At 39.1% G+C, this 27,997-nt stretch overlaps 1 protein-coding gene across 1 annotated transcript; it reads right to left on the bottom strand.

Moving 5' to 3' along the window:
- Nucleotide 1: 1 nt before the first annotated feature.
- LOC146479612 (vacuolar protein sorting-associated protein 53 homolog) lies at nt 2–27,977 on the bottom strand. Its single transcript, XM_085110468.1, has 24 exons — nt 27,827–27,977; nt 24,496–24,576; nt 24,157–24,206; nt 23,127–23,193; nt 22,445–22,531; nt 19,339–19,454; nt 17,977–18,096; nt 17,778–17,856; nt 16,819–16,889; nt 15,431–15,503; nt 14,005–14,147; nt 13,778–13,907; nt 12,951–12,983; nt 11,859–11,938; nt 10,133–10,378; nt 9,487–9,610; nt 8,492–8,574; nt 7,961–8,039; nt 6,886–7,034; nt 5,655–5,724; nt 4,783–4,868; nt 3,667–3,718; nt 3,011–3,115; nt 2–861 (listed from the first exon to the last, which is right to left on the bottom strand). The coding sequence occupies exons 1-24, from the start codon at nt 27,935–27,937 to the stop codon at nt 688–690; spliced, it is 2,409 nt and encodes an 802-aa protein (XP_084966594.1). The 5' UTR covers nt 27,938–27,977; the 3' UTR covers nt 2–687.
- Nucleotides 27,978–27,997: the final 20 nt, after the last annotated feature.

Here is a 27,997-nt window from a genome sequence, read left to right as displayed (position 1 = left end):
GTAGGTTTTTTATTTGATTTAATTTGTATTTTTGCTCATTTTAGAGGGTCACAAGTTTGTCAGTAATTTTAGTTACTGTTACGTTACCCTCTCAAAATAAAGTCTTATACCTTACCTTACCTTACCAACTAATTACACGGAATGCAATAGTGGGTAACACAAACTGCAAGGCTGATACTACGTGAAAGAGTTGACTTTGCGAGACAACAACCCGACAGAAACCGACAAAACAGGGCTGCAACCGTAGACAGCTGTTTCTTTCTTATTGGAACTCGTCAGCACGGTGTAGCAGTTTTATATGAAACCAGCAACAGAGCCAGCTCAAATAAAATGCAACAAAACCCATGCCCTATCAAGTTTCGTACTTTGAACCAGCCCGCCCCCCGAATCACGCGTTGCCACATCATGCGCCTCGGGGAGAAAGCAGGCAAAGAGTCGAATTCCTGTCTCGCAAAGTCAACTGAATGTAGATGGATAAAACCATCTTAACATTGAAACGCATGGACAAAACCATGCTTAAAAGGCACAGCATATAATAGTGGGTAATATTTCTTTGATCTGCGTTTATTAAATTATCAGTTTACTTAAGTTCCCACAGCCGGTGAATAAAGCCGCCTTCTTCTCGTCGATCCCGGGCGCGTTCCGCCCCTTGCGGCCGAGGGCGAGGCCAGCCGTGTCACATTACGGCTAGAAAGGTTTTTTGATGAGTCTCTCAAGCTTCTTAATTCTACTCGACTCCTGCTCGGTCGTGGCATGGGATTCAACGGTGGTGGGTTCTCCAGTCACATTGCTTGCCGCAGGGGAGGGGTGACGGGAGCGGAAAACATCCAGCATGCTATGCTGCTCGCTGCGCTTTAGACCCTGGGGAACGAGAGTGGGAAAACATATCGTCAAACGAAAGAAATTCCCTGCTTTGGCGCAATCTAAAGGCTGAAGAGGCTTTTAACTTAACCCCGGCAACTCTACAAAACAAACGAAAACTTACATCAAATGCCGAGCGCCGAATTCCAGTCCAAAGTCGCCGGACTAAACGGTGGCCAGTGCGGGAAAGGCCGAGTAGTAGAAAGCAGTTTTACTTTCTTGTCTCGCAACGAAAGTCCGAAAATTTTTCACGAAACTGACCATGTTACACGGTGCAACGCCTGCTGAAACTTGTTTCGCAGCGCCGTCGCACACAAGTTTCAAGGTGTAACGGCGGCGTCTATAAACGCGCGACAAACACGCTTTTTCAGGTCGTTTTACTAAGGTAAACTTTGCTTTCATCCTGCCGCCGTTGCTATCGCGACAGACTACATTTACTGTAGTATTAAAGGTGCAAAAAGCCGGTCACACTAAAAATTGTCTTTACTATAGTAAACTCAATTTTACTACAGTAAAAAGAAGCCCAAGTGGGACCTTAACCAATATCCTGACGTGTGACGTAAGCAGTCGCGCCCGACGTTAAATTTTATCAAGAGAGGATGAAGGTAAGAGAGGTAATCCCCCATATAGGCCCTATCCCCATCGTAATCCCTCTGAAGTTATTTTTAGAGGGTATCGAATTTTTCGCGGATAATGTTACCTCGCGCGTTACGTGTCTTTCACCGTTGTTAATTTTACAACGGCTAATCACAATCATACACTTCCATAAAAGAAATAGTTTCTCGCGTTACTTGCAACGAATCTCTTAGTAATAAACGTGATTTGAAAGCTAATAGAATGTAGATTTGAATGTTTGTCGTGCCGCGGTTGAGATGTTTATGCTCGTCTGTTCAATCGCGGCCTTAATTCAAATATAATGTAACACTCTTGCAAAAATAAAGCTAAGATTTGTTTCTCGCCTTTCTTTTAAAAAATCTCTTGGCTACATGCGTGATTAGAGAGCTAATGGAATGTAGATTTCAATGACCAAAGGGATTTGCACTCAGTGAGATAAAAATATCAAAATTCGTGCCGAGGTTGTGATGTTTATACTCGTCTGTTCAATCGCGGGTTTCAATGTTTTGACAGCTAAATGTAATACTCTTGCATGAAAAAAAGATTTGTTTCTCGCGTTTCCTCCAACGAATCTCCTAACTACATACGTGATTTTAAAAAAAGAAAATAGAACGTAAATTTCAATGACTGAAGAAATTTTGTACTCACTGCGATAAAAATATCAAAATTCGTGCCGAGGTTGTGATGTTTATACTCGTCTGTGCAATCGCGGCTTTCACTGTTTCGACAGCAATTAAAATGTAACACTCTTGCATAAAAAAAGATTTGTTTCTCGCGTATGTTCCAACGAATCTCTTAACTACACGTACAATTAGAAAGCTAATGGAATGTAGATTTCAATGACCAATCGGATTTTGAACTCACTGAGATAAAAATATCAAAATTCGTGCCGGAGGTTGTGATGTTTCTACTCGTCTGTTCAATCGCGGCTTTCAATGTTTCGACAGCTAAATGTAACACTCTTGCAGGAAAAAAGATTTGTTTCTCGCGTTTCTTCCAACGAATCTCTTAACTACATACGTGATTAGAAAGTAAAAGATGGTAGATTTGAATGACTGAAGCTAAGGGATTTTGTACTCACTGCGATAAAAATGTCAAAATTCGTACCTAGGTTTAGATGTTTGTATTTGCCTGTTCAATCACGGCTTAAATTTTCGCCAGCTAATTGTATTGTAATATTCTTGCAAAATTTCTGCACAGCTGGGCTCTAAAACAAATCATGCGGAGCGATTCTTTTCCAATCTGCGTTGTCCAAATACAGCCACTTTAAACTCGCATTCGTCCACATGTTCCGCCATTTTGTTTTGAGATCAATTCGCGAAAGACGCGTAGCATTGCGTGGGAATCGGCTCAGCTGTCAACGCGGGTAAAATTCAGGATATATGATTGGCTATCACCTAACCCTCTTGGGACACTGGATCTCGCAGGAGATCTAAAAATAACTTCAGAGGGATTACGATGGGAATAGGGCCTATATGGGGGATTACCTCTCTTACCTTCATCCTCTCTTGATTTTATGCAACTCCTGTCTAACCTTCATGTCGAGCAGTTTTTGAAAGTTCCATGTGTCCGTATCTTCCATCAGCTTGATGTAATTGTCTACAAATCCCACAACAGGATCATGCGGTGACATGACCACCTGACAAAGAAAACAAAATTATTTGAGACTCAATGTCAAGAGTCCAATACCACGAGAAAGCAAAATTAGCAATTTTTCCTCAAAAACAGGTATTCCGATTCAGAAGACCAGGTGCTAACTCACGAACTGAACGTAACTGTGACCATTCAAATACAAGTTATTGTGTAGTACTTTCCTGTGGTGCCGTTTATTATGCTGTACAAGATCTTTCTAACATTTGAGTCTGTGTATGAAATCCTAAAGTGTGACCATTCAAATGAAAGCTTCTGAGCAGAACTTTCCTGTGCTGCTGTTTATTATGCTGTACAAGGTGGTTCTAGCGTTTGAGTCTGTGGACGAAATCCTAAAGTGTGACCATTCAAATGAAAGCAACTGAGCAGTACTTTCCTGTGGTGCTGTTTATTATGCTTTACAAGGTGGCTCTGACTTTTGAGTCTGTGGATGAAGTGCAACCTCTTATTATTTGTTGAGTGGTAAAGTTTGCTAGTTTGCTGAGGTCAAAGAAAAATAAGAGCAAAAATAATCTCTAAATTACTGAATGATGTAGATACCTTTAAGATCATTTCTGCTTTTTTCATTCCTTTCGCGACAACTTTAGTATAACTGAAAACAGGAGAAAACCTACCATCAGTGAGGAAGAAGGGACAATGGATAATGGAGATGGATAATGGAGAGTTTTTTTTTAAGGTTAAAACTGAGAACGCCTCAGTGTTACGACAACACTAAACAGAACCATAACAAAGCCAATTTTTACAAAGGAAATTCAGTGCCATGAAGGCACTACACAGACACGAAACTTGGAAAAATGAAAACAAACGTAGAAGAGAGACCGATGAAAACCGAAGTTTAGGCACGATAAACCCTCTCCTGGTAATTATTTCTCCTTAAAATGTCAAAACATTTGGCTTATCAAAACAAACACAACTAATACAATAGACCCTTCTCCAAAATGGCGGCAACAGATTTGAGTGAGTTAAAATTGAACTGAATGAAAAACTGATACTAGCACTGGAAAGAGCACCTTTACTTTGGTAACCTCGCAAAGGTTCAGCATAATAGGTGTTATATCAGCTTAGGAAATGTAAGATGAAATTTGACAAATTTACAGACGTTTGTATAACTGGGGGTATACGTCATACCCCCAGTCATACAAACGCCTGTAAATTTTTCATTCAAGTTTTCAACTTACATTTTCTCAGTTGATATTACACCTGATATGCTGAAACTTTGCAGGGTCACTGAAGTAAAAGTGCTCTTTCTAGTGCTGGTATACGTTTTTAATTTTAACTTATTTGGATTTTCGACCGACATTTTGGAGAAGGGTCTATTGGATTCGCTCTGAAGAGGACTAACGCTCGAAACGTCAGCAGTCGAATCTCTTTACGGTGGCCAAATTACCTAATTAACTCTGCTCACTGATAAAACCAAACATTTGTTTCCCCTCCCTCACCGACACAGCACCACAGTTTCTATAGAAACTGACCCTCTAATACAATAACCGAAAGGAATTCCCCCTTTCCCCTCCCCCCCCCCCCCCAAAAAAAATACCTGTGTAGCCGGTGAAATGGCGGGAAATCGTACTCAAAATGGGTTTCGGTTTTGCTTTCTGATTGGCTGAAAAATAGCTTGCTTACTCTGATTGGCTAACGCACGCTGAACGCGTTTACCTTGCCGGAGGTTTTCTCTGAACTTTGGAGCCAATCGAGGGAAGATTCAACAGCATTGTCTTAAGTGAGTGAGTGTCTAGTAAAAGCTAGAGAAAAAGAAGAAAAAAGACGAATACATTTAACACAAGAAGATTTCCCCTGTCACCTGGTAGCTAAAAAGTAAAATATACGATTGTGAGAAGACTCAACTCTCTTGAAACTACATGCATGCACACTTTCCTGAACAAAAGAATTTCCCACTCGAACAACTTTGGAGAGACTGGTGCGAGAGAGGAATTGTGGGATCGGACTGGGGGGTGGGGTGGGGGTGGGGGATTAAGGCCGATAAACAGTGCATTTATTATTTCTGACTCATATAAAACCACTTTGCCTTCACATCTGACTTCTAACGCCATTTGTAAAATCTCGTGCCCCCCGATCAAACAATCCCACCATCCCTCCCCCATGGTTTCTGTAGAAGCCCACTCCTCATAATGTAGCTTTTGCGGATGAAAATACAGAATAACCTGTAAAAAAACACCATAAAGTTAGAACAAGTATTGTTTTATTTCAACATTTATTTTTCTATTTTATCTATTTTTCGTGAACCTAGTTTAATGGCCTTAGCTCCCACGAGTCTCCTGTAGCTCAGCGGTAGAGCATCCGAACTAGTAATCGGAAAAGTCTTAGGTTCGACTACTGATTGGAGCACTCAGATTTCTTTCCAAGTATGCATGTGTCAACAATACATCATTCTCAATTATTTTCTAATTATACCTCAGCAGACTAATAACAATATGAGTTAAATATGACCTCCACGAAATATTTCTCAAAATGAGAATCATACAATATTCAAGTGCTTCTAACAGAAAAATTCTATATATTTAAGTTACCTGCTCGGCTCCAACTGTGCTGATTGGTTTACATTTGTACAAATTGCTGATAAAACGCGGAATAAAAGAGCTGGGGAAAAAATACAAACCACGCTCAGTTCTGTTGCAATCTAGAGCACTTTGTACTGAGCATCTTGAAAAGACAAGTGTTTCTTTTTATGTTTCAAAAACGCTACGAATTAATCCTGACGCCAATTGTTTCTTACAGCGGTTTTCAATTGAGTGTCAAAAGCAATTTCGCGTTTGCTTTGGTTTTGCTTTACTACGCGCTGTGATTGGCTGGGAAAACTCGCGCCACTTTCTCAACCAATGGGAATCCAAACCAAAACCAATCGTGTTTTGGCCGCACGCATTTTCCCGCGCTTGGCGCTAATTACATGTATTTGCTTCAAATTCTGATTGGCTCGTTGTGTTGTTTACATCTGTTGCGATTGGCCAGAGTAATTACTTTAGTTTTGGTTTTTACGACACTCAACTGGATACCGCTCTAACAATAGTCTGTTGTTATAATGACCATAGGGTATTGTTATGAAATAATACTTACAATACATCTTAACTTCAGAGGGTTTCGTGAATGGCCCCAGTATCTTAAAGGGAAACGGTCACGAAGATTTTGTAGTATTTTGATCAAATCTACTCAAATATTTAACATAGCACCTTTTCTCTAACATGAAATTGTTCGTACAGTGCTGGGAGGAAAATATTAACTGATTTCTCGAATGAAGAATAACCTGTAAATCAGTTTTTAGCAATTTCTTTAAAATACACAAGAAGAACTTGAAAAAAATTGGCCAATTTTTTCAACTTGGCAGTGAAACCACTCGCCTGCAGCTCGTGGTTCCACTTGAGTTTTGAACATTTTATGCCCTATTTAACAAATAAATTCCATGTTGCCGTGCGTTTGTTCAGTGATAGATCACAGATGACGTCAAAATGTGGCAAGAACAAAAAAGTGGCACACGAGGCGCAGCCGACTGTGTCACTGATGTTCTTACCACATTTTGACGTCTTCTGTGATATATTACTGAACAGACGTACGGCAACATAGAATCTATTTATTTTATTTAATAAAGAAGCAAAAGTTGTTAATGGTGACGTCATCTATGCGTCTGTCCTCGAATAGATCATAAGTAAGAACCAATCAAAATACGTGTAGAATTCAGCTTCTTAAATAAAGGAGTATAGACCATAGCAAATTGCCGTCGATTTGTTACGTAACACTCGGACTTACTTTACGAATTTGACGCAGAACTGAGTGAAATATTTTCTGGCTGAAGACAGGTACTCCCGTATGAGAGGTACGGTTCCTTTGATGTGATTTGTAATAGCAGTCACGTATGAACTCTCGTCCCCAACGGCTTCTACACTCTGCCAGTTAACCTAAAAAGAACAAAGTACGTGCACTAAGCCGGCATACAAAGCCATAGAGCGGTGAGTGCCTTTTAACAAAACTGACAAACACGTCCCGTATTCAAACTCAGGACTTCCTGAGTGAAAGGATGTCGAATATCAATTACACCATCTACGTCATCAATCTCGTACCCAGAGTCCCCAAGCTCTTTGGCTAGCGGTTGGTCGCTAGTAGAGTCTCTGGGGGAATTTCCAAAAAAAACGAAATTTTTGGATTGGCTTTTTTGCTGTCACGTATGAACTCTCGTCTCCTACGGCTTCTACACTCTGCCAGTTAACCTAAAAAGGGACAAAGTATATGCACTAAGGCAGCTTAAAAAGCCCTCTAGTCCATAGAGCTGCGACTGCCTTTAATCAAAACTTACAACACCTCCCGTATTCAAACTCCACCCTTTCTGAGTAAAAGGATGTCGAATAACCACTACACCAGCTACGTCACCAATCTCGTACCCAGACTCCTCAAGCTCTTTGGCCAGCGGTTGGTTGCCAGTAGAGACTAGGGAATCCGAAAAAAAAAATTGAATGTTTGGATTGGCTGCCCCGGACAGCTTGCATTCCTATACCGCAGAAATAAAATTCAAGTTCCGCAGTCCTTTGTGGTGACAAACCGCTGGCCAAAGTGCCTGAGGACGCTGGGTACGAGAGGACAACTTTCCGAACATATAGACTTATTTATAGTGACAGATACCGCCGACAATGGGGCTAATCAGAGCGTACACAAGAAAACGCACAGAGTTCCTGTCGAGATAGGGTTACAGGGCTGAAGGGACCCTAAAGCCGTTTAACCTCTAACTTAGAAGGGCATTCACAAGCTCCGAGGATTGCCTGTACGTTATGTGGGTAAGCTACACTGTAGGAAAGGCTTCAAAATCATCAATTGATAACGAACACTATACCTTTATCAACGCTGTTAGCGGAGCATCACAGGCGTTCTCCAAGTCTTGTACAAGAAGCTGAATACAGTTTGATATGACACTACATATACACACAAAAAGAAAATGAAGACTAAAATGACTTTGGTTGTCACAACTACCTTAGAAAAGGCAGGGGATCAGAGACATGAGCAAAAACCGGGAAAATCCAGTTCAATCATAGAGACATCTAAAAGCTATCTTCGAAAGTGTATGAAACTTAACTGTTTTTGAATTATTTTTAATTTGATAATTTTAACTTTTAACTTTTCTGTTGTACAAGGGTGCTAAGCTTTAGAATATTTTTATAGTTTTAGCGCTATAAGAATGTATTTTTATTGTAGGAATGAATGTATTTTAATGAAAGTAAATGGTTAATCGAATGAACAGAGACGCTGAGGTTTCTATTTCCGCAAATGATTTGATTTCGTACGTTAAAATTGGAGGAGAACGAAATCTGTTGTCAGTTAATGTTATGGTTAGTCCCTACAGTCTCAGAGGTAAAAGAAAAGTTACCTGTGAAATACGTCTTGTTCTCCACTGAGATTAATTTTCTCCGCCAACTCAGGATCAACTTTTTCTTTTAATTTCTCCTCCAACTGTGAATGACAAGCAAACAAAACAGTTTACCGTGAAATTTATTTTTGAATGATTTTGTGAGAACGTTGAACAATCCGCCCATTAATCCTTCCCTCACTCGCTCCCTCTTTCTAGTCTGAGACGGACACTGAGTCAGTGAGTCAGTCAGTCAGTGAGTCAGTCAGTCAGTCAGTGAATCAGTCAGTTTGTCAGTCAGTCAGTCAGTCAGTCAGTCAGTTAATGAGTCAGTCAGTAACAGTAACAGTAACAGTAAATCTTTATTGCGCCTTACTCTCCAAAGGAACAGAGTCAGTGAGTCAGTGAGTCAGTCAGTGAGTCAGTGAGTCAGTGAGTCAGTCAGTCAGTCAGTCAGTCAGTGAGTCAGTCAGTCAGTCAGTCAGTCAGTCAGTCAGTCAGTCAGTCAGTCAGTCAGTCAGTTAGGCAGTCAGTCAACACAACAAAGTTCTCCTCAACAGCCGCCTCTAAATGGTCACCGTTCCTATGGTTCCATCCATGAAAATTTCGAATCACCTTGCACAGCTAATAAACAGCACAACACGAAACAACAATTCCATAGTCGCAATTTGGATTTCGTCCACGGACTACGCAACTTAGAGCCAGCTTGAACACTATATCAGTATTCGTGAAAAGGCAGTAAGAAATTTTATGTTGTAATCTTAATTCCTTTCTTAACGCTTTTGTTACCAGTGTCATTGAGTGTCGTGTTAGGTGTACGTGTGTGATTGTTGGAAAGGGGGGCAGGGGGGTGTTGGGGTGTCAGTAATAAGTCTATTTGTCACTGTTTTTGGCTGTAACTTCAAGAAGTGAAAAAATCATGAAATAAAATACAAAAGAGAAAGAGATTTTCAGCCCTGTGCTTAACTGTTTAGCTAACCAGTCTCCATCCCTCTCGTACCAGGAGCTGCTCGTACCTGTTGTGTAGTTTCCAGACAATAGTCCGCTGTACACAGAATACAGCAGGTCAGACTTTGTTCTTCTTTGCTGAATTTCACTTCACCAGAGTCCTTCAAGATGCTGGCCAGACCTCCAGTGCTCCTATGGCACAAAAGAAGGGATTTGGGGGATATAATTTACTCGTTTTAATTTTCTGTGGTTCTCTGTCTTTGTATGGGTCAGCGGCTCTTTCAAAGACCATCGTTGGCTATTATTTTTAGTTCCTTTCTAGTAGCCCATTTCCGAGTTTCTGTGAGCATCATTATGAAAGAGAGGCCTCGCGTATCGTTATGAAAATTTACTTTTCATTCATATGCAAAAGAAACTACTTTTCATAGTAAAAGCTTTGGACGAAGCCTCGCTTTCATAATGAGGTTCAAACCAACCTTACAGCATGTTATAACGAAAATTTTAGGAAAAAAGAAGAAGAGAAGAGATCACAAGTTGTTCCTTTCCAGAATTGAGTTGATTTCTTTCCTGTCATTGTTCTAGAATTATTTTGTAGCCAGGTGAAGGTCTTATTTCACCATTTTAAATAAGAGAAGTCCAAAACCCCATGACACTCCCCCTTTAACTATGCCCAAACACATAAAACGCCTATGAAGAAACCCCTCTCATACTCACTTGACCGGTAGATGGTTGTTCAGCACCCTTGAAGCGTATTCCCTAAGAAACTTCTGGAATGCTGCTGTGAGTGACAGCAGAGGTGACCCGGTACTGAGCTGTGAACACTGCACCATACATTTCTTGTAAAACACGAACAGTTCACCAGCGCTTGGAAACACCACGTTACTGCCATCTCCTTCCACCATGGGAATACCCAGGGACTTGAAATCCTGCACAAACCTGTCCATCAGCTCTGAGAGGTTTCTGGTGAACAACAGCGATTAAAGTAAAGCAAATGCATTTATACACTGTTAGATTTAAGGACGGTGCCTACTTTTGCTACTGCGTATACGTTCTGCGCATCTCGAGATACTCGGGTTTCCTATAGGTGGTCCCTACTAATACAGGGATATTTTTGCGCGGCTTAAAACTGTGCAGAGAAAGCAGAACTTAGCAGGTGCTCTTGGTATCCAAAAAGAAAATTGGGGGCAACCATGCATTTTTCAGAGTTTTAACTTGGAAATGAACAGGGGAGTACCAGGAACAAATCCAGCTAGTGGTCAGAGAGGGGACTCGAACCTGGGCCCCGTTTCTCGAAAGTCCCGTAACTTACCGGGCCCGGTAAGTATATTTTTAAATGTTTGTTTCGCCGATTACACTGTGATTACAGACATGGTACTTGGCCAATGTGTTTATAGAATTATAAGATTTTGAAATATACTTATCGGGCCCGGTAAGTTACCGGGACTTTCGAAAAACGGGCCCCTGGGTACTCCGGATTACGAGTCCGCGACTCAAATCACTCCACCACGCTGCCTTCCTGATTAACATTATTAACTCGTAAATTGCTCATGCACAATGAACGAGTTATCTGATGAACGAAAACTGCTCATACTCTGGTTATGAAAGTCAAAGAAGCAAACAAATAACTTTAGACATAAACCAAAATATCCTTTCAACCTGTTCAATTCAAGAGTTGCTCGCACAGTGCTTTGATTTTACTTACTGGCGCCTCTTTATCTGTCCAGAAAGTGTAATCATGAGGTCATTTTCTTTTTTATTATCGGCGAAGTTTGTGTCAAAAGTGTTGCTGGATCCCAGAAATTATGGGAATGGGTACTAACAATTATGGGCCCTAAAGTGTCGCTTTGCAGCTCTCAAGTCGATGGCAGATCACCCTCAATTGTTTGGTGTATGCTGACTATTAAGGACAGCGCCTATTAATGCCGAAGTATTTTTTGTGCAGTTTATGACTATGCGGGAAAAGCAGATCTTAGCAAGGGCTATGGAAATCCAAAAAGAAAATTTGGGGTAACCGCGCATTTTTCAGAGATAATTAAGCAACAATTATTCTAAAAAGCCGTAAATTACAAAGCAACGTATGTTTGTTTGTTTTCTTTCCAAATTGTAGCTTTTCTATCTCTGAAAAATGCATGGTTACCCCTAATTTTCTTTTTGGATACCAAGAGCACTTGCTGAGTTGTACTTTTTCTGCTAAGTTTTAAACCGCGCAAAAAATATCCCTGTATTAGTAAGAAGCACCCATAGGAAACCCGAGTATCTCGAGATGCGCAGAACGTTTGCGCAATGACAAAAGTAGGCACCGTCCTTAAGCTATCTCCATTGATTTCATCAGTGCAACAGTGAACGGCGGTCGCAACTCAAATGATTGCCATGGCGGACACCCAATGCACTCTATAATCTTACAGGTACTCGACTGATAAAGAGTTTGATATGTACTCACTTATCTTGCGACTCGATGTAGATATGGAGGTGTGGTTCAAAACATCTTGAAATGATTCCCAGGAACTTGGACTGTTTAGGCTACAGAATTAAAAAACGCAAATAACAATTAAATTAACTTAAGTATTTGGAAGAGCTAAAGGGTGAATTGATTCCCACAGGCTCTTATCAAAACGAATTGTAATGTTACTGTTAATATGAGTTGTCATGAAGGCATGAAAATAAACCAAGAATACTACTCTAACTGAAGTAGGAAGGGCGGAAGTGTTTCATCTAATTTCCAAACACCGAGAAGCGGGAATGATGTATTATTCAGTAAGTGACACAGGCATACTCGGAAAAAAAATCCGAGTGTTCCTATCGGAGTCGAACCTAAGACCATCCGATTACTTGTTCGGATGCTCTACCACTGAGCTACAGGAGACTCGTGGGAGCTAAGAAGTGGGTTGGAAAAACGAGGCGTTGGCTATTTTTCTTTTTAAACAACTTCAGTTCCTTCAGAAAACGTTGCCTCGACGTTTTATCCGCTGCTTTGCGCTTCGTTTTGTGATAAAAATAGAAATCGTTCCTATAATCATCGGTTTTTACTCCAAAAATTAACTGCAAAAAAGCAAAAGAGACCTTGGAGACAATGTTTCTCAAAGGAACTGAGGTCCTACATACAAAAAAACTGGCAAATCGAAGCCAAAGCAACAACAACAACAACAAGAAAACTATCTTAAAAGCACAATAGGCTGGTTTTTCAATTCTGTTTTTCAGGAAGCTTTCCAGAGTGCTTGCATGTGTCACATCTTGTCTAACTGTCCCTTAAAGAAAAGCAGGACTTCTTGGCTTCTAGTCTACTTAACAATAATTATTCCACGAGCACAAAGTGGAATAATTGCTTCATTAAAAGCATTCATGAAATATTGCTAGATCTTGCAAGAACAACCAGAAGACAATTTAATGGTCGCTATTTCTCGGGCATGGCATAACGGCCGCTAAGCCAATCAAATTCCTAGAATTGCATTATACAATGGTCCAGTTTATAATAGTTAAAAATGTTAGTAGTTCTTTTAACAGGAAAAAACAACAAGAACGAAAATTAACAAACCTTGTTAGCTTTCTCTTTTGGGTCATCATCATCCTGCGAGCGAAAATGGACATAAGACAATGACATGAGGCAGTAATAACGCCTCTAATAAGCAGCCACACACAGGGAATTAGCCATCCTCGGAGACCCAGAGGCAGATAGTTCGGTCAGGACGAAGTTCAAAACGTGTCGTGTAAGTTTACAAGTACGAACGAGTGTTCTTGTAAACCTACACGTTTTGACTTTCTCTTGACCCAACTATGTGAATGAGCAAGTGGTAGCTTAGTGCCTTAATTGATTTAAATATTTGGAAAATCATAACAGAAATCTCTTGCTGGGACACCACAAGGGTGGCTGCAGCCATTTAACAAAGGTTTTAAGTTTGCTGTGATACAAGTTGCAAACTGGTTGCCCCAAAAAGTGTGACCAGAGTGAGAACATTTCCCCTGTAATAGAGGGTTGACTGTAACATCAGAAGGGATAAATTTACCTAATTTCATATGTTAATTACACCGACAACATGTTAACGCTATCTAAATCTGCAATCGTGGACAGAACTATTAAGAAACTTTTAGTCGATCTCCAACAATGATAGGTCAACAACGCAGCGCCTGGGGCCGGGAAGGGGAGGGGGTGGAGGGTAGAATGGATACCACTGATGGCCGGAATCAGAAGTGGAATCAGAAGATAAAGGAAACGTGCTGATCCTTGCAATTGCAATTCTGTCTGTTGTTTCATTCACACTGGAATCGAAGGTTCCTTACGCTTCAGATAATTTCAGACTCTGCTTCCAATTGCATCCCCACTGTGAACCAGCACTTACTGGAAGCTGCTTAACCATTCCTTACCTCAAAACCATGATGAACAAATCTCTGAGCAAGCAGATTTTCAAAAGTCGTTGTTCTTTGGATGGCAAACAGCAGAAGCTTGACATCAATTTCCTGTACTCTAGCTGCCATGATTTTTGACAAATCTTTTCTACAAATCAAATCAGAAGTATAAAATGTAAGTCAGGACAGCTTAATTATCACCATCTTTCCAAAAACCTAAGAGTCGAGCAAAAACGTGACATTACTTGGTTAGTTTACAGAATTCTTCACTGATTCCCTCCTCCACGTGCCATTCAGTGGGAAATGTTCCTTGAAAGTCTTCATCAAATTTGACCAGAGCTCTCTTTAGCCAGGAGTATCGACGGTCGATTTTATCGAGCCACACAACCTAAGCACACAAGGAATGCACAAGATTCATGAATTGAACAAGATGAATTGACAAAACAGGTGTTTTTCCTCATTAAATCCAAACTCGTGAGTCATGAAGCACTCAAAACATCATACACATGATGTGTTTTACACTTCATTACATCGTAATTCAAAGACCACATGCATTTATAACAAAATGCAAATAATATGACTGTTTTCTAGTCTAGAAGAAAGACAGGCTGTTGTTTTGGTTCCACATACACTTGCAGGACTATTCTAACTACAAAAATTAATCAATTGTCAGCTTAATTGATAAGCTGTATAGAACCTGAGCAACATCAAACTTGGTTTCTGAATTTTAAGATAAAATGAACATAAAATCCAAAAGTGATGTTCAAAGGTACATACATGTACACAGACATTCCTGTTCAATATTACTGTGTTCATTCCTCATAGAGCTGCATTTAAAAGGGCCTTAGTTGACCCATAACATCTGGTATCGCTGATAACCTTTGATCGGGGCGCTGATGTTACATTGGCTGACTGTTGTAGAGGTTCACTTTACTTAGCTCAAACGACAAGTTTGTTATGTTGTGAAGCTCAATGCAACATGTGGCTGAAAAGTAAGCCAAGCTAAAGGTCGCATTCGATTTACTGTATTCTGGAATACAAGAGAAGGGGATAGAGAAGGTAACTTTGGAAAGACTTAGCTGGAAGCTTTTTTTCTTGCTCATGACATTTAAGAGCCATTTTTGTAATCTAGTAACCCCAAAAACCTCTTATTCGGGATTTCTTATGCCAACCATGACATGCTTTAAATAAATAAATACTTTATTGATCACTCCCCGTAGGCTTTTCAGTTAAATTTCCATGCAATAAATATTAACAAACCAATAGATTTGGCTACTTTTAATAAACTGATAAAAAACCAAGCTCTTATCCAATGAACCAACTAACTATTGAAAATGATGTATTATTCAGTGAATGACACAGGCATACTAGGAAAAAGGAAATCTAAGTGCTCCTATCAGGAGTCGAACCTAAGACCTTGCGATTACTAGTTCGGATACTCAACCATTGAGCTACAGGAGACTTGTGGGAGCTAAGACCATTAAACTAGGTTCATGGGACAAACCCTATTATCGACTAACTTTATTCCAGAATAAAGTCAATTGAACGCACCCCACATGACGGCCCTTCAAATAAAATCCAGATTAAAAGAAATAAAACATACATGATGCTACTGGAAGGACTTTTTCAAGCAGTTTGTTAGCCCCTATTTGTACTGTATGTAAGACTTACTTCAAATGTCTCATTGAACAGTTGTTGATATTCTGCCAGCTGCAGTTTAACAAACCAAGTGAGCAACTCGTTTCTGCAAACAGAAAAAAAAATGGAGAAAATTAAATAGTTTACAACTATCTAATCAACAACTACTCCACTGTCACATATTTGAGAGTGCAGTTTTTATTTGTTCACAATTTTTGCAAAATAAAAAACTGAAAGAATGTCCTCCAAAAGAAATGTAATGGTATTTATTTTACAGACACGAACATTTTACTCTGTATATCTGGGACCAGACTGGCGTATGTTCCATATTTTTACTAGTGAGGATGTTGATGACGACAAATTTCCTGTTTTTTCATGTTTGTGGTGATTTTTTTTTTGTATATAACAAAAAGAAAATCACACAGTGGCTTGAAGTATGAATTTTATTTCTAATGTGTTAAAAACAATATTTTACTCACTCTCTACCTTTGTTCATAAAATATTGTTTTTTCCACTCGAAAATAAAATTCATATCTTCAAGCCGCCGCGTAATATCCTTCATGTTCCACGACTGCTGATTAAACAAGAAGGAAGTATTTTATTATGAGTCAGTAACACAGCGGACCCAGAAAGAAAATCCGAGTTCTCCAGCCAACAGGAGCTGAACGCAATATGACTTTCCATTTACTAGTCTGGATGCTTTACAACTGAGATCTAGCAGACTTGTGGGAGTCTTGTTTGCATGTATTAAAATATGCAGCAATATTTGACACTTTATGTTAAAGTCTATAACTTTAATTCCAGGTGAATTTTATGCCCAACTATCTCACCTAACAAGAACACTGAAAGTGTCCTGGGAAAAGACTGTTTGGTGAGCTCGCCAGATATGACTTAACAGTGAATATAATGCAATATCGTATAATTATTTGAACTGTGGATGAAAGATTTAAATACCTGGAAGACCAGTTTAAGCAGTCATGTACAACTGGAGCAGTACAGTTGTGAAAAGAAAGCTTGAAAAAAATTCAGGCTTGAATGGGAATCAAATCCATGACCTCTGCGATACCATAATCACCAGTCACCAGTCTCCAATCACCATATTTTAGAGGACCCTTCTGTAAACCACTTTTGTGACGTTGGTATTCCTCATTAGAGATTACTGTAATCGTCACTAGCCCCCCTGACCCAGAACCCTGGCTTGATTACCTAGTTACCGGTAATAGAGCACCACAACTGCCAGTAATGCAGAAGACATGGGTTCAATTCCCATTCGAGCCAGAAATCTTTTCAGGCTTTCTTTTCACAACAGCTCAAGTTGCACCTTAGTTTACATAAATGTGGTGGTCTTCCACACATGTAAAATGAATCTAGACATGAGTAGAAATTAATACTTAGCAAGTCTTCTGCGAGAGAGCACTTACTTTACTTTCGGATCCAAGATGTTCACAACCTGACATGCTTCAGCCAATTGTGAGTTAGGTCCTGCTGGAGGCTAAAAAAATTGAGACCCAATTAACAGAAGAATACATGTTTTGTGAATTACATATTAAAAACATATTTTTTTTTAATTGCTGTAACAGACTGAACTACAGAGAGATCAGGTCAGTGTCCAGACTAAGCAGATCAAGGTACATTGTATGTCAACTGCGGACCTCCATGTAGTGTCTTTACATGAGCTGGGTTCAGATTAGTCAAGATGTGTTTGCTAACAGCCAAGTGTAAGCTCCGCAAGGGAGATCTACTATATTCAGGTTGTCTGTTTTTACGCACCAACTTTGCCTGAGGAGGCTTGACTTAAAGTGTATAAATAATGACAATTTGCTTGATCAAGGCTTCATGTTGTTCTTGTATCAACATAAAAAAAAAATTTCCCTATTGATTAATTTTTGTTCTCTAGGTTTGAGACATATCAAACAAAACACAACACTTTTGGTTGGGATGGATATAATACCACGCAAGACAGGAGACTGGGGATGGTAGGGCTATGATGTCAACACAGGATTGCCAGTTTCGCCTTTTCTCTGTTCCTCAGTAGTTTTTCATGTAAGGAGGAAGAAAACTGTGTGGAGGAAATTATGACTGGGAATGTTGAATGCTCACAACGGAACAACTGAGGAATAGAGAAAGTGCGAAAGTAGCATTGATCCTGTATTGACGTCACGTCTACACCTACATGACTGTATACCATCTCAGCATTGTACTTAACTGGAAGTTGAAGGGAAAGAAAAATTCATAGGGAAGTATTTTTTATTTTTATACGAAAACAACACGAAGATTTGATCAAGCAAATAAAAACATAGTCATATACAGTCTAAAGTAACTTACATGATTGTAAGTGGGACAGCTGCTACATCTGGAAGTGAAAACAGCAGACACTTACCTTAACTCCTTTGACAGACAAGGCTTCCTCAAAATCTGCTAAGATCTGAGTTCCAAGTTCATTCTGAATTTGTTTAACCCTGGAAATAAAATATAATAATTATATTTTACCATCAGAGTTAATTTAAAAGTTGTTAATTATAAAGGGATCTTTAAAAAAAAAAAGGTTCTTTAAAATCGTCAAGATTAGAAATACTTACTTGTCAGCCAGCTGTCGAATCTGAGTAATTCCAAAGTACTTTTTGAAATGTTCCAGAACATTGACAACTCCCTGTAGGAGATTAGCCGCTTCCCCATAATGTCGCTTTCGAGTTAAACTCCTGTTAACAAAAATCAACCGGTGGAGACAAAAAGTATTCTACATTTGAAGGATCACTGATCCCATCAAAATAATATTATTAATGATATAAATGGTGATAAATTCTGTTCACTGTATAAATGTTTGTATTAAATTTTTATAATTCATACACTGCATGATTTATCCAAACTATAAGTATGCTATTAAATATAAACTTCTCCCTGCCCCCACCCCCTCCCCAGGGGTTTCTATAAGAGCAGGCAACTGGCGAAATTCGCCATCTATATCAAGCAAATTGACCTAAATTCGCCGCCTACTTTCTCCGAGATTAATAAAATTAGAGTAAAATTGAATTTCCATTAGCCGCCTACTTTGCAGTTTTTGCCGTCTGCTTTAAAAACTTATTGAAACCTCTAACTCCCCCGCCAAAAAATGAGGGTATTACAGGATCAAGGCTCATATTATCATAATAATCATCATCATCATCATCATCATCATCACTGGCATCAGTCATTGACATCATCACTATCACTGTCACCGTCACAATCATGATCATCATCATTGTTATTATCACTGTCAGCAACACTTAGAATACCAGAAATGTTGGCTATCGGGGGCAAGAAAGTAAAAACAATAGGAAGTGTGAATGATATTACTATATGATTCAAGAGACTGAGAGAGGGAGTAGCCAGGACCTGGAAAGTAAGAGGTCAGGCTCCAACAAGATGATGGGATTATAAAGTGATTTTGAAGGAAAAAAATTGGAGATAGGAGACATAAAGTCCTGGAGCCTATTGATAGATGCAGAGGGAGGCCTTCACTCCGAATTAAGAAGTACAGTAGACAGGCCTTATAGTCAATTGCACAACAATAGAAGCAGAGATTTCGCTTACTGGTATGTCCAGAAATGCAGCCTAACCCTGAATTTGGGTACTTCATATAAAATAGGCCTTTTTGTTGTTTTCATATCACTTCATCGACAGAATTATGCGTGTTTTAGTGAGAATTAAGGTTAGGGGACACCTTGTGCGTGTGATGTCTATCATACAGTTCATGAATCTCATTAGCGTGCATTTCTGGACACATCTTTCATGACTTTTAAAACAAAAGAGAGTAAGAAAAAGTATGTTTAAATCATAACGGAGAATTTTGGTGCTTTTAGCCAGCCTCACAACAGCACACTACATGTATAACTCAGAAAAAATAATTATAAAGATCTATCGCATAATAATTTATAGTTGAAGTCTTGAAAAGTGTCACTTACATCAGTGTATCCACCCCACCCACCAGCATGTGAAGGTGATTCAGAGTGGTAATGGAACTTGTCAGGTGTCGCTTGGCATTGTCCAGTTGTTTTATATCTCTGGTGATTTCTTTCACCTGTAGAGAAACATTACCAGTACCTGTTGACAATCTTTTATATGTCTGTCAGTTTTCACTGGTAATGGATTTCATAGACAATTTAACTAGGGTATAAATTGAAGAACTCAGAGCATAAACAACCTAAACGACTTTTCAGATTGCTTTTTGTTGTTTCAGCTCAGATTCACCAGAGTTTTTGTATGTGGCCTTGAATTCTTTCAGGAACCATTACTCCAATGCTTTATCCACTGTTTTGTGCTTCGTTTTGTGATAAAAACAGAAATCTTGCCAATGATCACAGTGTTTAATTGCAAACAAAGCGCAAAGCAGTGGATAAAACATTAGAGCAACATTTCCTGAAGGAGTTCAACTTTCACATGCAAAAACCTCCGGTGAATCTGAGCTAACAATTAGCTCAGTTATGCTCTGAGGTCTTCAATATTATTAAATGATAAAAAAGGTTTTATGGGTGTATTTAAACAAACTCAATGATTGGACTATTTACAATGTCAGAGAAGTAAATGTCCACATAATATTGTAACACTGCAAAAATCCAAGGAGGGGGTCTCTTTACAACTCACCTCACTCACGTCACCCTCCCCGTTGAGCAATGGTCAATGGTGATCATAATCTCACTGTCTAAATAACCATGAAACTAGCCTGTGCGCAACCCTGGCAAGTTTGTAATGCCTCAATGTTTTGATTAGAGTCAATGCCACCCGTGTCTCATGGGACTTCATCTGCCTATTTAAGCAATCTATTCCTGCTTTTTGGTCCTTTTCGCCAAGTTAGGCCGTTCTGGGATTTTAGAATGTTTTTTACCCACCCACCTCCCCTTCGGCCACGCATTCTACCTTTCCTTTCTCTGTCTTATGTCCCTATTATTTTGCAAAATCTCACCTCCCATATCTTAATTCAGCAAAGGCAGTGAGTGGTTGTAATGACAGTGAAAATGGTTTACTATTAAAAATTTGTCTCTACTCTAGTGACTGTTAAAAGCCAATAAAAGGTGAACACAAAGAGGTCGGCACATAGGAATGGTCTAAGAAGAGTTTGTGCATCAGACTTTTGGTTAGCCATTGGAAGTTCGGTGATTAAAGGCTGCTTCCGCATTACACCACAAGTCATTGTTTAATGGCTGTTTGCCATTTACCAAAAATTCCCGGACAAACATTGCATGTTTACATAAAGAAAAATGGATAGAGACACACATGCTACATACAGGAGATATAAGTGGCCTATGGGGAAGGTGTTAACTTTGGTTTCTGTTACATATATGAAGCAACTACACCTGCTTCTCACGTGCATGCAGAGACTTTCGCTTGAACATCAGCCTCAAGAAGACCAAGATCGAGTAACGAAATTCAAGTGTCTGTTGAGGGTCAAGCTGTCAGCAGCATCCCAGGCATCTCTGTTGGCAAATCCACCCTTGAGGTGGTAGAGGACAGTCTTCATCTACCTCTGATGCACCATCTCCAGCAACCTCTCCCTGAACACAGAGCTGAACAAACGAATCAGCAAAGCAGCAACAGCAATGGCTCTCCTTGTAAAAAGGGCGTGGCACAATCCCATTCTGACCTTGCAATAACACCAAGATGCAGGTGTATAGAGGCTGCGTGCTCAGCACACTGCTGTGCGGCAGCGAAGCATGGACCCTCTACTCCTGCCAAGAATGCAGGCTGAATACTGTTCACCTGCACTGCCTCAGAAGAAGTTTGGGTGTCACATGGCAAGACCACATCTTAAACAAGAACATCCTTGACCAGTCAAGCATCCCAAGTATGTTCACCCTGCTCACCCAGCATCGATTACATTGGCTCAGCCATGTCAGATGGATGCAGGAAGGCTGAACCCCCAAAAACATACTGTATGGCAAGCTAGCCACTGGCTCCAGACATGCTGAAAGGCCTCTCCTACGCTACACAGACATCTGTTAGCGAGACATGAGGGCAGGTGACATTGTCCCAGCAGGCTGCAGCCGTTGGCCGCATTAGCTGGAGAATGACTGTGAAGGTGGGTCTCCAGAGAAGCAAGGAAAATGGAGAGGAGCAGTGGAAAGAGAGGAGAGAGTACAGACAGCAGATAGCAGTAGCAGCCCCCATGGGGGCAGGCATGAAATTCTTCTGCAGCAACTGGAACAGAGCCTGCCAATCTAGGATGGGAATGTTTAGCCACAGAAGACGCTGCAACTCAACAAGAGACTGAATCATGGTGCAGTACATGTACTCTATTGTCTCTTGAGAGCGAACTATTATGGTCTATGAACTATAATGAACATGGGGGAAAGTACTGATTATGAATCAATTCTTAGGATGGCAGACATGAATACATTGGAACATAGATGCTTACATGTAGAACAATCTTTGATGATATTTTTAAAATGTTTCAAGGAGAATGGTCCAGGCTATGTTGGCAATTTATTCAAACCCCGAGTTACACCATATAATCTTAGAAGCAATTTGGTCTAAATGTTGTACAAACTTCATACAATAGTAGATTCCTTCATGGCTCATATATGCGTACATCTGGAACCAGTTGCCATCTGCTGTAAAAAACGCACCTAATGCATCATCCTTTCGGACACTTTTAACTAAGTTAAATTTTATCGGCTGTCAATGCAGCAATTGCCTTTGACCTGATTTATTTCTATTTAATTATCTTTATAGATAGATGTTATTTTTTAATTTAATTAGTAGCTGTTGACGATATTAGCTTTTTTTTATATTGTCAAACAATTTTATCATGAGCCTGCAGCTCGGGGGACGGGGAGACCACCCCCTGTGTATTTGACATTAAAAAATTATCTATCTATCTAGATGGATGCCAACACCTGTACTACTACTGACAGTAACTACTACAGCAACTACTACTACTACCACCACCACCAGTCCTGGATAGCTATTTCAGAACCTCCTCCCCTCGAGTCCCCAACTTCTCCCTCTACACATTCACCAAAGCTTGAAGATGGTGAAGTGATGCACGTGTGGGTAAAGCTTGTGTATGCTTACCATTTGTTCTGATTTATCTGCCTTTTCTTTGATATCAATAATTTTTGCAAATAGTTGTTGAATTGCCTCTTTAGCTTCATCAAGTGCCTGATAACAAAGTAAAAAAACTTCATTGACTATCAATAACTTTAAAAATAATTTTCTTACCAGTAACTAAAATAATGTACGTTACCAGGGGTCAAATCACATTGAATGAGTGATGATGTACCTTTACTAAAGAGTTAACGAAAATGGAGGTACACAAGGTTCTTGTTAAAAGGCGGTAACAGGTTGTTTTTACCATCTATTCACGCAAATGTTACCAAAATTATTAAAACCGCTTTCAAAATTCAATGTATTTACTGTTATTTTTGAAAAAAACCTTGTTTTGGAAATTTCCTTTCCATAAATAATGTAAATACATCCAGCAGACAATATAGTGTCATGTTGAAAATCAATCGGCTGCAAAGAAATTGCTCTTAGTTTGAGCATTTTCTTTTGTCTTTCTTCTAGTTCCCCCCATGTTTGGTTTCCATTCTTCCCGCCATCACCTTGCACCTATCATTCCCTGGGAGACATTAACAAGATGGCGCCCACCTGCTACTGCAAATTTATTACCTCCTTTTGCAAATCTTAACACGAACCCTGAGTACAACACTACAATTCTTAAAATTATTAATTACTTAAATATAGATCTTCACACCTGTCTTCCTTCGTGACCAATGTTAGTTTGTCCTCGGACAACAGTTCGAATTTCTTCATCTAGTCCCCTGAAATTAAAAAGAAGATACCGGTAATATTAATATTAATAGAGTCCAAAATTTTTGCAAAAATAGCTAGAAAACCCAGGGACAAACTATCATCTGAAACAAGCATGTGACCATGTCAAGAAATAATCAAAAACTTGGGTTGAAGTACAGTGGCCAAATTATACATGCACATACTGTCTCTTGAAAAGAATGTATGCAAGTGTACCAAGCTATATTATTTTATAATAAAATATTAAAAATATATTTATATATTATTTACATGATGAATAATTGAATGACCATCGCAATTACATGTAACTTAAGGTTACCCTATACCTTTTGAGGTGTCTCGCGTCCAAGTAATGTAGCGTGTCCGGTTTTAACTGTAGATACCTGAACTTTCTATCAAATTAAAGCTTACAGAGCTGGTCATCAAACTATACCAAGAGTTTTGAAATAAAGTGAATTGTGAATTTCCTCTGCTGGCTCGCGTGATTTTGCTCGCGCCTGATGCTTTCATGTGCCTTGGGCAGTGCACGCGCATATCAAAGCTCGCATAGTACAAAAACTGTAGTAAGCCACCTTAAGTAGTTGCTAAAAGAAAGACTGAAAAAACTTCAGGCTTGAATGGGATTTTAACCAAATACCCCTGCGATACTGGTGCAGTGCTTTACCAACTGAGCTATTAACTGAAGCCAACTGGGAGCTGGCCATCGTGTGGATTCACAACATACACGTCAAGGTTAAGTGATGTAAGTGGGTCATTTACTTATTCATTCTTTCATCCACAGTTCAAATATAATGTACACATAAATATATTATTTTTCATAGTATAGTTACTGTTACAGCCCCAAATAAAACACTTGTTTGAGACTTGCAGACATTGTGTTATACAGTACACTAACCAATCCATAATAACAAATCTGATCATATAACTAATAAGGTGTTGAAGTGAACAAAACTTGCTGATGATTTAATTCTTACCTGATTCTAAGCCTCATCTTGTTAACAACTTCATCAATATTTGCTAGAGACTTGAAATTAAAAAAAAAAGTTCACAAGAAATTTCATTTCATTAATAATGTGAAAAGTAAAGAGTATAAAATTATATTAAAAGATGTGTTACCAAACTTAAAGGCCCTTTATAAACACAATCACAAGAAAGGCCTTTATTATCAAAGCGTAGGTACTGCTTAATTATAAGTAGCAAAATATTCAGTCCATGGCAAGAAATGTTTCAAGGGACTTGCACGTCTTAGAAAAGGAAACTAAACAAATTATTTCCATTTCAAAGGATGTGAAAAATTATGATATAAGACAAACCTGCTCAGTGGGGAAAACAGAATTAATATAGTCCACAGGATTAAAATCTTTGCTGTCCAAGGGATCATCACTTTTAAAAACCTGATTTAAAAAAATATACAGTGTAATACTCAGTAAATAAGAATGGGTTTCATAATACTCTATGGCTCTGTGCATATTCAAATTATTCGATTTCTTGGAAAAATCAAAGTCTCCACTGCATAAAGATCCAAGTGTAAGAAATTGAGAATGTGTGGTTCCAGAAAATATCCATACCCCCACCACGGAGGGAATTTCACATAGGACCCCCCCACCCCCCAGGATTTTCCATTTTCGAGGTATTTTTTTAACCCCCCCACCCCTTCGGAAATTCCTTAAAAACAGAATACACCCCCACACCCTCTGGAAAAGTTTCATTTTAAAAGAACGCCTCAAAAATCAGTTTGATGTGAACTTTTCAGAAATATCAAGAACTGCCCACACGAGGACAAAATATGCATTATCGAAGAGCGCGCGCGCCGTTTAATTTCACGGGTAGAGTTTGCTAAAAAGCTCTTGATACTGAAATAATTGTTGTGTTTTATATTTACCTGTGGTCATTGACATCAAACTTTACCATTAGCTTCGCTGAAGATTTTAAATCTTAATTGTTGGAATAAGTCCGGCAATGCAAAAATTGGGGTGTTTTCATTTAATTTGCATATGTCATGTTTACGTTCCTATGCAAATTTTAGGAGATCAAAAAGATTATCGCTTTAGTTCTACTTAATCGATTTTTCTCCTGGTAATCATTCAGTCTAGTTATTTTAGCCAATAGTTTTCCTATTGAATCAGAATAGCATGGACAAAATAAGCATTAGCAGGGCAGGGAGACAAATAGAGCTTTCAGATCGTAACTTGAAACCGCAGACGAAATGGAGCCGCAAAACGAAATTAGCATGTTCACGTTCTTATGCAAATTTTGTATGAAATCAATAACGCATTAAAAGAATGTCGAATTGGCTCTATTTTGTTCAATTTTGGCCTAGAAATTCAGTTAAAAGTTTTGGACTTTGAGTTGAAATACTTTGGACAAAATAAGTTTTAACATGGGTTAGTTTTGACAAACTAGTTATAATTGACCCCGGGAATTGACCTTTGCCCGTAACTCTACACAGCATACAAAAATAACAAACAAATATTTCAATGTTTCATGTAAAATTGGGGCTTTCACTTTATAGCCATACAAAATTTTCCCTTTTAAACATTGATACAAATTCAATTGTTGCCAATGAACAATATTTTTCTACGCAAGAAAGATTCACAAACAACAGTTTTATAATAACTGGGTCACGTAACGCAGACATAGATTTCTTGTCTCAGTTGGAGTACTTCGCTTACAAAGGCTTTTCGGAGAAGGGAAACATGTTTTTAATGTAACAAGGGTTTCTTTAAAACAGTTAAACAAAGTAATGTCTTCAAGAAAGATCTACGAAGTTGCAAAGTTGGTAAGTTACAATTTTGAACATTTATGTCTGACATGAACGTGAAGTTGACCCTCTGGAAACTTATCCAACCATTCACCCCTCCTCCTCTCTGGAATTTCCTGGGCCATTGACCCCCCCACCCCTCTGGAATTTCCAATTCCCTCCGTGGTGGGGGTATGGATATTTTCTGGAACCACACAATATGGAATAAAGTTTTTCACTTGCGATGGGTGAGAAGATGAATATAATAAATAACTGTGTGAGTCTGTAGGTTTGTTATAAAGCCAGGTGAAACAAATTTACAGAAGTGATTAAATTCTTTTTTGCTGGATGAAGTTGCAATTATTGTTTTAGATACACCTCTTTGATTACATAAATGCACTTTATGCAAACGTTTATACATTGGTGAGACAGCTGGAAGGAGACTAGGCGAACAATTTCGCGAACATCTTCAAGACATTGAAAGAAATGACCAGGAGCATTTAAGCCAGTTGCTCGAAACTTTAATCTGACTAACCACTCTTACAAACACATGGCAGTCTGTGGCATTTCTCTTCTTTATGGTAACACAGAAACCAGCAAAACTTGCATCAAATTAATCTTCCAGATTGGCACTCTTAATCCCAAAAGAATCAATGAATGCTTTTCATTCAATTAATTTATTCTTAAATAGAAGAAAAGATTCCTCCAGTTATCTATGCAACCAAACTTTTTGCGAAAAACCTGAAAAAATTGAGGCTTGAACGGGATTTGAACCCATGACCTTTGCGATGCTGGTGCAGTGCTCTACCGACTGAGCTATCAAAACAACTGGGAGCTGGTCATGTTCTGAGTTCACAATATACCCGTGAAGAATGAATGAATATGAATAATGATATGCATAGATAACTGCAGGAATCTTTTCTTCTATTTAATCTTTCATCCACAGTGTATACACATGTGATACATGTTACACATGTTACACATACATTCATAATTTATTCTTTCTTGTTCTCCATGTAACTGTGCTCCCACCAATAGCATAGCTTCACTGCTCACTATTTTAAACACATACAACCCACAATTCCTTGATTCGCTTTGAGGAAGTGCTAACGCTAAAACATTAGCACTCAAATCTCTTTACGGCGGCCAATTTACCTTAAGTTATCAACTCTGTTGATAAATCAAACATTCGTTTTCACTCCCCACTGATACAGTACCACAGTTTCTTAAGAAACCAACCTGGCATGTGGCCAGGAAGTCATGAGTTTACAATAATTATGTTTATCTCTCATTCTTCTAGAGTGCCAGCAAGAAATAATTATCAGCGTGCAGATCACCGACGACACTTGGCAGCCACTCTAGGCATTTTTCAATGCAACAGTTTTGGGTGTTACTGCAGATCCCGAGCGGGTCTGACTGTCCACGTGAGAGCCTGTTTGAGATAGGCCTCAACTCATACACAAGACAGTCATCTCCGGCAACGAAGGACCGCCATTATAATTTATCATTTCTCGTTCTTATTAAAAAACACGAAAAAAGAAGAACTGCTAGAAAAGAATGACTGCACAGCCACGTAACCAACTTTTGTTTAATAAGTGCAGCTTCGAAGTGATCGGATATATTCTGCAATAATTATTACGATCGGCTAATTCGTAATTTGTTATTGAACTATCAGCTATTTTTATCGATCGTAAGCGGAAGCAGGGTTTTTAAGGTGGATGTCAAGTGGGCCGGGTATTCTGAAACCTAGGCCTATTTTAGTAAATTATCAAAACAAAGTGAACAGTGATAAAGTCCCCCTTGTCAGTTAAGCCTTAATAAGCTTAGGTTTAAACCGCACCATTCACATCGAAAATACACTTCACTTCACTTCACTTTATACACAGTCGACAACTCTTTGATACCTGCGATATAGCTTCTTCCACTTCAGATGAGTAAAATATTGGTTTGGAAAGACTTTCCTCCAGAAAATCGTCTTCAACTTCAGCCGATTGCGGGGCGACATCGGCCGCCATCTTTGATTCGTGCTCGCCAATGGTAGCAGCCGCTGAAGTGGCGACTTAGTAGCCTAGCTT

This window comes from Pavona decussata, unplaced genomic scaffold, assembly GCF_977016875.1.
Source record: "Pavona decussata unplaced genomic scaffold, jaPavDecu1.1 SCAFFOLD_58, whole genome shotgun sequence".
NCBI lineage: Eukaryota > Metazoa > Cnidaria > Anthozoa > Scleractinia > Agariciidae > Pavona > Pavona decussata.
This window is presented reverse-complemented; position numbering and strand designations above follow the sequence as displayed.

Bases quoted from the DNA above. Each gene is read 5' to 3' on its own strand.
- LOC146479612 (XM_085110468.1), bottom strand. From the start codon at position 27,937: ATGGCGGCCGATGTCGCCCCGCAATCGGCTGAAGTTGAAGACGATTTT. The intron at 23,194-24,156 runs GTAAGAATTAAA...TTTTAATTTCAG, and splicing joins AAGATGAGGCTTAGAATCAG to GGGACTAGATGAAGAAATTC. The intron at 14,148-15,430 runs GTAAGTCTTACA...TTGTGTGCTTAG, and splicing joins TGTTCAATGAGACATTTGAA to GTTGTGTGGCTCGATAAAAT.